Source organism: Athene cunicularia (assembly GCF_003259725.1).
Source record: "Athene cunicularia isolate RWA chromosome 5 unlocalized genomic scaffold, athCun1 chr5_part1, whole genome shotgun sequence".
NCBI classification, from domain to species: domain Eukaryota; kingdom Metazoa; phylum Chordata; class Aves; order Strigiformes; family Strigidae; genus Athene; species Athene cunicularia.
The window spans coordinates 19,232,083-19,246,009 of record NW_020799101.1 but is presented as its reverse complement, the minus strand read 5'-3'; the positions used below and the strand labels follow the sequence as shown (position 1 = coordinate 19,246,009).

The following is a 13,927-nucleotide window of genomic DNA, read 5'->3' as shown; positions in this document are numbered from 1 at the left end:
TTTTACGTGGTGGATCACCAGCTAGATCTCCCTGCAGGCACGGCTCCTCCCCACTGCTGAGCCAGGCGGAGGTAGCAGGCGGTAGCCACCGGGACCAGGAGCCGGGTGTCTCCTGATTGATGATCTGCTTCTTACAGTACTGTAATACGCAAAGCCAGTTGTGTTTGATTACACCCCAGGTAGCGTGGCGTCTGTAACTGAGACTGTGAATGAACTAGGTCAGAATAAGCAAGTGTATTAATTAGTATGCTGATAGCAGAATAAAACTATTTTTAAAATCACTGAACAGCACTGCTCTATACTATGATTGCAGAGATTATGTAAGATGATGATTAAAATCAGGTCCCTGCATCACAGACCAATCCGTGGTTGAGACATGCAAAAACTGAGCTGCAAAGGAATGAGAGCAGGCTGTATTACTTTAAAAGATTCTCTGTTTGCCTGTTCTAATTAAGAGCAAAGCAGCCATGTTATCAACCTCTTCATTGTCATTCTAACCCATTCTACTTTTTCTATTATATTTTGCCAATAAACCATTTGTTTTTTAAGACTGGGTGTGCACATATGGAAATGTCGGCTCGGGAGGAATCTGCTGCGTCATCCCATAACATGCAGCTGTGTTACAGGGTGTCCCTAACACCCAGCTTCTGAGTCCCAAGGTGCATCTAGCAAAAGTGGCTTCCTCCTATTTGTTGATGTACTAACATTCATTTAAAAAAGCGGGAGAAGAAAAATATTGGCACTATCTTTGTGTGCTAACGGATTGAAAACAGGCAGGTAACGAGAAGTTGTGTCTCAGCATCAAGGAGATCCTGCATTTCAGGACCAAGCTACCAAAAATGATGCTGTTGTTTTCAATGACAGTTAGTTCAGAAAAGCCTCTAGAAATTGATTGTCATTAAAGACCTGGAGAGAACATCGCTTATGATGATAAGCAGAGATTTAAAAATTTTGTGTTTACAGTCTCCTGCACTGTAATGCTCAGATTGCTATATATACACAATCATTATTTGATTTCTTACACCACAGTGCATAGCAGCACTGCTGATCAAATACAAAGCATCAACCAATCCTAACACAAATAGAAATATAAACAAAACCTGCAGATTTATAGGCAGTCAAAATTATGTCAAACAGTATAAGATTAAAAGCAGTGTGTATGTTTGTTATTAATTCTGACAGATGTTTGCTGTAGAGTGTTTTCCATGGAGTTTCTCACCATTTTTAATCATCTGTATTTTACGATGAAGTTTAAAAACTTTAATTATCTTATGTGGATTGAACGTGCCCAGTCAAAGCATCACACTGTGTTAAAGCTGAAGATTTATTCCTTTATAATGTCTATTTAAGAAGCAGACATCACAGAAACCATTGTTACTTCATTTCCTGGCATAATACAGGATCTGGAGTACATAGACCAAAGCATTTTGTTGTTATTTACATCTCTTCTTTCTTTCTAGCCAACTTCACCAGACAGCTGCATGCGTGAGCAGAAGGGTCAAATGCAGCCTCTTTGCAGGGGGGACCATAGTAACAGATGTTGTGTAAAGAGAGGAATTTAACATGGAGGCCATACAGACTTTGGCATTTGCATGGTCACCTTTGGTTCAAGACACCCATTAGGTACCCGCTCCTGCAAGCCAGCTGGGTGAGCCTGGGGACCCAGGGTTTCCCGTGAGTGCCCTGAGCAGGCGAGGTTTGCCTCGCTGGCTTATGTGGCTCCCCCGAGCCTTGCTCCTCTGGCCGCACAGCTGCCGAACTTCAGTGGGGAGACTGCAGGAGCGTCCGGCTGGGGACACGCGGTGGCTCTGCAGTCTCAGTGGGAAGCACCCTGTCTGTGCTTCCTGGGCTGTTTGGACTTCTGTAGCCAAAATTTGTGATGTAAATGCTCAACATGCCCTGTGTTACACACACAACCACACCCTTACACAACACATCTATTTCCACATGGTAAGGAGGGGCAGGAGCCCTGCCACCACACTTTACCTGGGGACTACTGAAGAGGAGATGCGCAAGGTGCTGGGCGCACAGAGGCAGATGCCCCGGGGGGTGCCTGCACCAGGGATGGGCGGCCGGAGCTCTCCCTTTGCCCCATGCGGCCCCCAGGGGCTCCATCCCAGAGCACATCCATGACACCTGCCCCCTGGGTTTGTCAGGGCTGGGGCAGGGCCCGAGCGGGCCAAACACCACCACCACCACCACGGCTGAGGGACTGAGGTGCTGTGGTAGCCAGCAGGGACCAGATTTTGGCACAGGGGCAGCAGAATCACCCATCTGTGAGCTGGCCAGGAGCCACTCTGAGCTGGTCACAGCCAATTCCAGCCAGCTGAGATCTACAACTGGGAGCAACCCACTGGGTGCCACCACTGCGAGCAGTCAGAGGAGCAGGGGGTACTCCTCCTCAGGTGTACTTAATACAGGAAGCAGAAAATGGAGGGCTGCTGGAGACCCACTTGAGGTCAAAAGGGGTCTGTGCACCCCTGAGGGACTGCAGCCCATGGGCCACTCACGCCAGGGCAGAAATGCCCGGGAGCAAATGACTGCAGTCTGGGGGACCCATGCTGGAGCAGGGACGAAGAAAGAGCAGCAGAGGAACCAAGTATGCCCAAAGCAGCAGGACAACCAGCAAGAGCCCAATAGCAGCAGAAACAGCCGGTACATAAATCACTTCAACTGCTCAATAGCTTGCCAGACGCATTTTTACAAACTGAGCACAACCCATGGTGGACAGGAGAACACTGAAGGTGGAGAGAAGGTAGGACAGGGATTTATGTAAGTGGCTGTTTGTTTGTGTCCTTTCTAAATACCCATATGAGTAATGAGAAGTCTCTGTTAATTTGCTATACAGTAAAACTCACAACTTGAGACTGTTTTGCCCATGACAGGCAAATTGCAAGATTGCAAAAAAAGTCTGTAGCACAACTGGGATTCAACAGATCTCAAATAGCGTGCCTGATCTGAACAGTTTCAGGGCCTCATGTAATGCCCTATGCTGAAACAAGCCTGAGACCAGCCTCCTGGCAAGCTTGCTGGCTTGCGTATAAAGGCTAAAACACTTTCTGTGGAGTCTGCGGGTCTCCCTGCTCCTCTACATGTCGCTATGGATCCATCCACAGACTGTGCTGCACGATACTTGCTTAACTGGCAGCAGATGGGAGGGGGGGATCCATTAGAGGAAGATGGTCCAGGGCACAGTTAAGTGTTTTTTCCTTCTCAGCAGTCTCTTCTCATCTTGTCTCCTTGGCCGATCATTTTTTCTCTCTTTGTTCCACTGCAGTGGCAGCAGACACTGAGGAGAAGTTACAAACTGAAACTTTTTCAGGCAATACACTGAAGTACCAAGTGCCTGGTCAGATATTGGGGCTCTTTTGTGTGTATCTCAGACATTTGTTTATTTCTGCCCCACTCCCCTCAGGACCTGGTTACATCTATCTTGTCCCTCAGATACCTACTGCAGTGGCCTCCATATCAACTGCTCAGGATGGCATTGAGACAAGTGAGGGCGACACTTTTACGGCTCCAGGTCAGCTGGCACACCAGCTTCAGCAGCCACACATTCTCCTTATACAGCCGAGAAAACATCCTCCCCTGCTTCAGCAGCGTCTCAAGCCAGATGCAGGAAAGAAGTGAGTTTGACAGAAGGGGGGCGGGGGGGAGCTTTTTCTCTTCTCAATCCTTTTGAAAGTTTAACATAGGCCTGTTCACAGAGCATTTTCAAACCACAGTGTTTGGGGAATGATGTTATTTGTAAGATTTTACTATTCAGTGTAGTTTTAATTGGAGAAAGCTATGAGGCAACTACTGAGGCACTGAATGGGCTAGTTTTTAGCACTGGTGAACAAAGAGCATTACTGATTCCGGCAGCAGCCCAAGGTGACCAGGGGAGGCTCCAAGTATTTGAAGAACAGGATGCCTCCTAGGTGGTTACCAACTGAGTCAGTTGAGGCAACTAGCTTTGAAGTTCTTGACTCTACAGGATTTCCTCCTGCAAACAGTCCCTTCATGCTGCAAGGTAAAGGAGTAACATGGCAAAAGAATTAAGGAGTCCTGGTGCTACAGAAACCAGAATAAAGCCTGGAGAGGGTTGATGAAAAGATTAGAAAGCAATGGTTTTCAGGATGTTATATCTATATCTATATCTATATCTATATATCTATATACACAGACATGTCTTATTACTGAATCTCTTCTGATTGTTGCTAATATTTTAAAAATATACAATTCTCCATGAAAGCAGCTTTGTTTCCAGGCTATAAAACTGATGAGAAAGGAAGATCAGTCCCTAACTTAACACCAATTTAGTATGTCTAGCTATTTGCACATGATAGCAAATTAACAGGAGCTGGTATCTACTTCAGTGAAAATACAGGTAACATCCCACGAAGGCTAGAACTATTTAATAATGATGGAATTTGTAAAAAAATCACCGTTGTTCCTCCTTAACATCTGGGCGTATTTTGAAGCCAATATTCACACAAATACAACTGTTCAATTGATGCAACTCAGTAATTTTTATTGCAACTGGAAGACAATACATCACAGAAACTTTATGGTAGGTTTTGGGAAAGTGTTATTTACAATAATAATTGATGAAATAGTTTGTCTTTGGCAATATGATTACACATCAAGAAAATGTAAAATGCAAGTATGCCTCTAAATCAACATTTTTATATTTCCTAAAGATCAGCTGATTGCACTTGCCTTCGGACTGCTCATTTAGGTAAACACAAATACAACTTAACATCACTGTTCATTCCCCATCACAGTTCGTATTTTAATATTGATGAAATTGGCAGTTTCAGATGCCAAGTACAGGAAAAAAATTGGCTTATCACTGTACTAAATTAACTTATTGGCCAGTTAAGGTCCTGTGACCCTTAAACATTGATACTAAACCTCTTGGTCTTTTGATTGCTTTATCACTTTTTTCTGTAAAACAAAATATTTCAGAAATTACAGATCAGAGTATAAAAAAAAAGTACAAGTCCATAATGCTTTTCATACACACACAAATCATTCCCCCCAACATTATACATTATGGCAGTTTTAAGTAGTGAGTGTGAATGATGCAGGCATGGAACTGGTTATCAAATACAGGTATGACTTTCAATTGTTGTCCCACACACATACTCATACACTAGTACAATGCTCTAGTAACTTAAAAATGTACTCAAGTTCAATGTCATCTGAATGAAAAAAGAAAGTTGTGGGATTTCAGGCCAGAGTAAACAAATGAAAAAGATTCCCATTCTAGGTGATCAGCCATCCCAGAATCCAGCACACAATTTTAGCATCCAGTAAAAACCCTTCTAGCACTGAGGCCAGCACAAGTTGTCATGTATCCCTTAAACTCTCAGATGATGAGCTCTCGTAACTGCTGGCCTGATCCAAAGCCCAACAAAATCCACTGAAAACAAACAAACAAAAAAACCCAAAACCCCCTTCCATTGACTGTGAAAAGATGTTACATCAGGTCAATTTCCCCTTCTTTGCAAAAGGAAATGTGATACAGTAGAAAAACCATTATATAGCTTCAGATAAATATACCTTGTTTCAATGCTAAAACAAAACAAAATCCAAACTCCCAAAACCAGGAAAGGCTACTTATTAGAACAACTCAAAAGTGACCTTTAAATCATTTCTGGTTTTAAATGTACACCAGCAAAATACAGCACCATAGACACATTAGTTTGAGACTTTTTTTTTTTTTGGTCAGTGAAGCTAGTACTTGTTTGCTGAACTGTGGAAGAATTATAAGGTTGTGTACAAGATCAAAGATAAAGCAACCCAGCTGACAAGTCTCTGCTTAGTTCAAGAAAAACCAGTACTAAAATTAAAAATGCAAAAATAAAAACCCCTATTAAACCACCATCAATTAATACTTTCTAAACAAAAGGGGATTAACAGATGAATTCACAAATGTATGCAGATTTATACAGAACACCGAATGTTGTGTGTAAATCCTTATAAACTCCAGCTCAAAACAGAAACACACAAAATGTATAGTTTGACTTACACATCCCATTTCAAAGGAAGAGACGTCATTACAACTTGGTAACTGTGCTAACTGCAATATAAACCAAACAGAAATTCAAAGTTTGGCAGATAACTAAGAAGAGGGTTATCACTTAGGTTATATAGCAAAGTGTTGATGTATATTACATAGAGTAGTATAAATAATAAAAAAGTATTATTTAAATTAGATCACAGTGCTGCATTATGTGCATAACAGTGTTTGATATATTACTGGAGGGCTGTGAAGAACACTACTAAAACTTAACTGGTCAGACGGTCAACACTGATACTCTGTTACAATCAGGAGGACGTATGGTTCAAATGCTCTTTTGGTGGCAAAGTCAAGAAAATGTTTCAAAATATTTCCTGTAAAATATGCCAATGAGCTATTCAGGCAGCGGCGACATACCTGAAGGAGCTGGGTTTGCATTCTCCATGAAGCGAAGTAAATTGCATTACATCTGCAATTGGAAATGCATTCTTTCAATAGTTTTATTCTGATCCTGGAGCACAGGAGAGTAATGTTTTGAAAAATGCCTAGAGCCAGATTTGAGGAAAAATTGCAACAGTGAAATGGTAGATTTCCAGGAGCACATGGGTGTCTATAGTTCCACTGACTACAAAGCAGCTCAGACACCTTCAGGTTCTAGAAAATCTCAGATTGCTCCTTTCCACATCTTCAGATGATTTGGGAGCCAAAATCTCAGTGAAAGCTACTGAGAAACCAGGACAAAGTGCTATTTTGGTAATATATCCCTGTTGCCATCTGGTACAATTTAGGATTTTGTTCTCTTCTAAAGTATGTAGATGTAACTTTACCCCACTCCAGTGAAGAATGCAGCCCCCAGTTTCTCTATATCTCTTCCAAAGGTAGACAGTAATTCGGTCGAACACTGGGAGCCGATGCACCTCCTCTGGGACTCCCTTCTCCTCTTAAGGTAAGAGAGGAGCCAGAACATGGTCCTCAACTGAATTGCCAGAGAGAAGAGAACACAGTCACAGGACAGTTCTCTAGGCCTACATGGCACACCTCCTCACTCCTACATCAGGCTTTTCAGCTGTAAAACCCTGTGATCTTGGTAGAACTACTGCTGGTTTTGCCAGGAGATCAGAATCAGACTGCTTTCAGAAACAGCTAAGGGGTTATACATTAAAGCCATTCAAGACCTGTGCTTGAATTTTTAAATGCAGGCAAAATCTGCATCAAAATGCAGTAGGACATCCAATGGCTTGCAGAACGCAAGCATGACTGGCAGATTTTACCTCCCTGCAGACGCTAGTGGAATCTGCTTGTGGCAAGAGCTCTGGCCTGCAAGAGCTTCTTGCTGCAGAAGGCATATTCCAAAGGAACCCGCCATGAAGTCCAGTGACCCTCACAATTCACACCTATGTGAAACTTGCCACTGAATGCTTGCTGACCTACCGGGATTCCCCTAGTCCCCACCTGTCTTGGAGAAACGCTAATTTGGCAATACTGATAGAGTGAGAAAAATGGAAAGTTAGAGATTTGACAACTTCTCACCCCAAAATGGCTTAGTAAGGAAAGCAAACAAGCAAAACCAAACCACCTCATATCTGGCGAGAGAGTTTGTAATACAGTGCAATTACCACTCTGTTTTGACACGATTCAGTCGAAGTAGAGATAACTGAATTGGAAAACAAGTTGGTCTCAATTCTCATTAAAAACTCTGATGGAATAGAACCAGTTCTGACGAAGTTGCCATTGTCAGCCAGGCACAAAAATGGTTTAAAAGGTGGCTCTTAAATATTTTATATAAATCCAAATTCTGTACTTCTCACCAGTAGTCAGAGTAAGGGTCAATAAGGACAAATTGTTTTTAAACTCCAGAAATTATCTGTTGATGGCATTAGCCCTCAGCCAAACTGCTGGTTCCTGAACATAACTTTGTAAACTCCTACTGAATAATACCTCCTTAGCAGATCAGACTAGGAGCAACAAATTTTACATGAAAATAGATGCTTGCCAACATTTTAGGTTTACCAGCAAGTATATAAATGAGTTGTTGAAGTCTCCGATAGATAATATATATATAAAAATATAAAGATAACCTGCCTAATTAGATATTTATGCAAAATGCCTGTTTTCTAAGGTAATACTAGTGGTAATTATATATTTAGCCACCAAGAGTCCACATTAATAAATGGTACTTGTTCAGCAGAAACTGATCTCATTTGCACTGACACACTGCAACCAGTGAAGCTGCTCTGGAATTAGTGTTGTGACTGTGGACAGAATCTGGCCACCGGCCACAACTACATCACTTTCTCTGGAGGACAGAGATGGTTGAGCCATGGTTTGAGTGGATTTTCTGCCACTGGATTTGACTTTTCAATGTTGCTTTTTGATAAATATTACCGCTCCCAAGTTGGTACAACTACGCATTAATAAGCAAAGGTGGTGATAAATTGATACTGTAGTATTTATATTTTAAATTACTCTCCCCAAAGTCCATAAAAAGATGAAGGACCAGGTTTTCTTGTGCAAGGCTTGCATGGTTCACTGCCTGCTGACTGACTACAGGGAGCATGGATCTGGGATGAAGCCGATTACCCCAGTCCAGTCACGCAAGGGAAAAGCTATGGCTCGTTCATCTCTGTGCTACCTGGAGAAGGGACTGGTCATTCCTGGCTTCCCCAACTTTATCTTAAGGACTGCAAGCAGCCAACAAAAGTTAGTATCCATGTACTCCCAACTTAAATGGGAATCAACCCTGCAAGCATCAGCCCAGCAAACTGAGGAGAATACAAGAGCTGTTCTTTGTACCACCCTTGGCTCTCTCCCTCCTTATCTGCACCACTGGCAGTTGTGCTGGGCTCCAGCAGCTCTCCAGCAGCTCCTGGATCCCAGGACACACTGGGTGAGATGGGAGGAGAGGCGGGTAAGATGGGAGAAGAGGCGCTATTTTGCTGTGCTGCCCCCAGCGCAGCCCTATCTTTACCTGACAAAATGCTTGCGGAGCACAGGAACAGGTCCAGACCAGTCTGCCCTTCAGTCCTTCCACTTCCGAAATGACACCACAGGCATCTCCAAATGCAATTTTTAGTTCACCCCACTGAGTGGGAAGTCAAAAACCCTTCCCTAACTCATTCTTCATAAACTAGATCCATCTGGTGAAACTTCTGCCTGAGACAGTTGTTAGGGATAAATATAACCTATATTCCTTTTAAGAAGCAGACCATTTTGTTCTGTTAAGTGTTTGGTTCCTGGGATTTTCCTCTTGCCTCTAGTATATTCTAAGTGTAGAATTTTTCATGCCAAATTCATGAATCCAGGTGAGAGAGACTTTCACAGCTTACTTCACAGCTTCCCTCTGCTGTAGGGATCTCCAATCTAATAGTTGTCATTACCAGGAGAGTAGCACTATACCTGAATCACACTCTCTGTAACACTGTTTTTTCTCTGGACACCTCAGTAAGGCTCTTTACTAACTTCATTTTCTCATGGCAAATTAGCAAAGCTATTTTCTTGTCTACTTATTCCTGAATCAAATCAGAGAGTTTTCCTCAATTAACCTCCCATTATTCTCTTGATTCTGTCATACACACTCACTACTAAATTTGCCCTCAGATTATTGCGTCATGTTACACATGTACAGACGAAGAAAGGACACACTTTTACTTTTTTTTTCTTTTTTTTTTTTTCTTTTTTTAAACAGAAGTAGGGAGAGGGGGGCTGAATGTGCAGACAAGGCAGTATAATTCAACCATCCAAGCCCTACCAGAGCATGAAGATTTTATTTTTTAATATTGCAGAGTAAGTTCCCCAACAGTCAGTGTTTGTCCCTGAAGAAGGTTAAACCTTAAACACCTGCTTCAAAAAAACCCCAACAACAAAAAAGAACCAAAACAAAAACAAAACAAAACAAAAAAATAAAACCCAAAAAAACAAACTCTAAGCCTAAGGGCTTAAAAATTAGAGGCATAGCCTTTTTCTCTATTTTCTATATTTATATGAAAATAATTCATGCTTCATGCTAAATACATTATTTACCTTACAAGAACTTTGTCATCTTTGAATAAAAAAAATTGTTTGCTTTTTGTATTTCCCCCCCCCCCCCCAAAGGAATCCATGCAATGTGGATCAAATTTCTTCTGCTGGCTACGCTGGTTGAATCTGGAAATCTGTTGTCATTTTTGCACAGTTGAATCCTGACTGACAGTAACTGCACACTCATTTCTGAGGGCAGTGTAGGAGATCTGTTATTGAACTTCTGAATTTTACTGTTCACCAATATGCTTTCCTTTTATTTTTAAATACAGAATACTACTAATGGCAGGTTTTGTAGCTTTGTTTCCCCAGTTAGATCAAGGATTTGATCCACAGAAAAAGATTCTGATGTATTTCCTTCCTTAATATCTACTGTAATATTCTTAGACTTGATTGCTTGTCACTCAGGCAGTTTAGAAGACATAGCATGTGTTTCCCTATTACTATTATTTTTTGCACGCTGTGCCAATCTTCGGGCTTATGGCTTTTTGAACATTCTTTAAATTTAATATAGAAGACAGAATTAAATGATTAATGATGCTACTAACAGTGACCTCCCCCCTCCCATTTCTTCTCATTATTTCACTGAAACCCATTGCATACATAGTTCAAATTTCCCCAAACTTAAAGTTATCAATCTTCACATTATGAGCCACATATAGTACGTGAAGCACTAAAAGTGCATTACGGTTTGTGCAGTTGCCACTAGTGGCTGTCCAAAGACTTCTATGGCACAACGTATCCAAGTGCCACTAGATGGTTCTTGGTTTGGTGTTGAGAAGTACGTGCCTCTTCCTTCCCCCAAATCTCTTTATTCACATTCACTTCTAACCCAATTGTAAGGCCATTAAAAAAAAATTCTTAAGGGCCAGGCCTGAATGATTACTAATTTATGCACAGCTCTTCTAGTATAAGAGGGATTTCCAAGTGCCCAATTTTACTCCCATCACATTAATGTTGATGTCACTGCGTGTTCAACCATGCATTTTTGACAAGCTGGAGAAAGCAATGGCGATTTTGGCTTTTTTGTGGGTTTTTTGTTAACTTTTTGTCTTCAGGTAATGAAAAGCTTTTGTAAATTAGCTGAGTGTCAGTATGAGTTCTATGGCTTCAATCTCCTTTAAAAATAAAGATCTTAAGGGTCCAAAAAAATTAAAAAAAAAAGAAACAAACAAACAAAAAACAAATATAAAGAAAAACAAAAAAGGAAAAAATTGCTGATATTGCCACAAATCATTAGAATTCACCTGACGTGCTGAAACAAAACTTTGTAAGTTCAAACAAATCATTGATTTGTTCTAATTTTTTGTGGTTTCCTTTTGCTCTTTCTGCCCCTTTGCCGTCCGATTGGTGATGTTGTTCAAACAGGATCGAATTCCTGCTAAATGCAGGAGCGACCCTGCTGCTTCTTTCATCTCCTCATCGTCACTCTCAGGGGGCTTTTCTGTACGTCTCTTTTTAAGAGGCAGTGTGTCACTTGGTACTTTTTTCGCCTTCATTAAATGTTGCCTTTTCTTGTGCTGGGATGCATACCCACTGTCAGCTAAAGAATCCTTGGTCTCCTTCCGATTTTGCTTTTTGTCCTCCTCTTCTGTTTCACTATGGCTCTCATGGCTCTGGAAGCTAACTTCACTTCCTTCACTGCTGTCTTGGCTACCTTTAGTTGCAAATTCATACTGGTCGTCAGCAGAGGAAGAGGAAATGGAGTCACTAGCAGGTGATGTGCTCCTGTGGTTGGAAGATTTGGCACTGCTGTAGTTGTGATCCTCCTTTGGGTCACCACTAACAACTGGAGAGCCACAGGACTGTTCGCTTTCTGTCCGCATCCGGCAGTTTGTTATTCCATTCCTGTAAAAACAAATCAAAGCAGTCTTAGAAGCCACAGAGATGTGATCCTGCTTCAGTGCAAATGATGATAAAGGCAACTGACAGATAATCCAAAATTATGACTATTGAAGTGATGTCCATGCAAGCTGGTTTCAAAGCCTGACTCAAATTGCTTGTGGGTTGGATTCAACACATAAAACAAGCCAAAAGACACATAACAGCACAAGAGGCAAGACCAAGTAGGGGATGGTTACAAATAAATGATGTCTGAACACTCCTGATTTATGTTTCAACTAATAGTTTACACTTCCAAAAAAAAAAAGAAAAAAGAAAAAAAACCCCATTATTTATCTACTGGATAGTAAATAAACTCTGATGAGTTGCATAAATATCCTCTCTCCTTTTCCACAGAAAATCATACTACCAAAAATGTGGGGAAGAGATACTAGCTTTCTGGAGTGCTTCTTTGCCTCCTCTTGGAGACTCTTTTCCAGGTCTAGCATTTCAAGCGTAGGAGATGTTTCACCTGGAAGTAGCACAGCTTCCATTGAGAACTTGTTCTGACAGAAGCAGGAACTAAGTATAAAATCCAAGTCCAGTCACATTTCTGATTGTGATCTGTTTACGAATAATCTTAAAAGCAATAGAATCTTAAGCCACTAGCTGCCAACAAAATATTACAATGTATTTATAAACAATCAGTAGAAAAAACCCAAACCCCTTTTTTTGGCATTAGGTGCTGTGGGAACTAAACATGATATATTAACAAAATAACAGCGTTCCTTTCTGCACTGCAATGTATTAGAACATTGCCACTGACTTTACAATACAGACTACAATGCTTGCAAGTCTGTTACAGAGAAGGGAATGACCCTGTATAGTGCTTAATTCCTGATGAAAAGAAGGAGGCTCATCATCGAGTAAAGGCATCATCATTGCCACCCACCAATTCACCAGCCTTGAACTGCTCTACCAGTTAAAAAAAGTCCAACCAAGCAAGACTGTTTAAAGTATCATATGATAAACTGCTTCAAAATCTATTCTTGCCATCTTCATGCTATCACTAGAGTGCTTTTGCACACTCAAAGCAGTGCTGGATTAAAACCTTTTGTTCAATGCACACACTGTACATAGGTATTTCTGAAGAGGAATGGCACAGTGGCAAGTCCAGAGCATTACTGCTCTTCTACTTAAAAAATGGGAAGGTGCTTTAGATTTTAAGGAATGGACCTCATATCTGGCTTCTTTATAGAAGAAACAGCACAGTATTGTCCATTTCTGAAAGGTAAGGCTGAAAGGTGGAAAATTTAATAGTGATACATAATTCCACAGCTCCTGTTCATCTAAGTGCTCTTGTCTGTAGAGCTTGCTGAAACAAGAAGCAGGCTTTTGTGAACCAGTAGCAGGACAATGCTAGAAGGTAGCAAATTATCAGTCATTCCAAATGTTCTTATTTACAGTATTTTCAAGGAAATGTATGTAATAGAAGGCCCAGTTATTAGCAAAGAATGCCTCTTGCCAACCTCTTTTGCTCAACAAAATTATTTTCCCCGAGATTTTCAAGTAGCTTTATGATCCATAAATTATATACAGAACTCAGAAGGAATACACAAAGCTCCTTCAATTATTAATAACTATATGCAATGTCATTCATGACTGTGCAGCAAGCCAGCTGCATTTACTCTGTGATGGTTTGCCACTGCAGGGGTTGTCATTAGAGGATGCCAAATGCTTAAAAGAAGAAATCATCCATACTAAACTAGTTGTAAGGTGAATTTATAACCAACTCCTTAAGATCAGTCATTACAAGGAAGTATGTGATGCATTTTAAGTGACAGATTCTTCATTTTTAGGGTAAATTTACATTTAAAGATGTTAAAATTATCATAAATTAGCATAAAATTAAAGTTACTTGATTTTACTACGCAGCTAATAGTCAGAGCAATGTGGCTCAATAAAAATCACATGCTACTAATTTTCCATTAAAAAATAGCAATAAATTCTTGCTCCAAGGAAACAAACACAGGACAGAATAGGTGGGAACTCCAACGGGATTCCTACTGACTAGGTTATTAG

At 40.9% G+C, this 13,927-nt stretch overlaps 1 protein-coding gene across 5 annotated transcripts in view; it reads right to left on the bottom strand.

The window, feature by feature from the left end:
- Positions 1 to 4,487: 4,487 nt before the first annotated feature.
- LOC113480434 (forkhead box protein N3-like) overlaps positions 4,488 to 13,927 on the bottom strand; it is a 35,062-nt gene continuing 25,622 nt past the window's right edge. For all 5 annotated transcript variants that reach the window (XM_026849235.1, XM_026849231.1, XM_026849232.1 and 2 more), the window contains one exon: positions 4,488 to 11,872. In XM_026849235.1, coding sequence (XP_026705036.1) covers positions 11,323 to 11,872 — 550 coding nt within the window. In that variant the 3' untranslated portion in view covers positions 4,488 to 11,322. The remainder of the gene's footprint in view (positions 11,873 to 13,927) is intronic.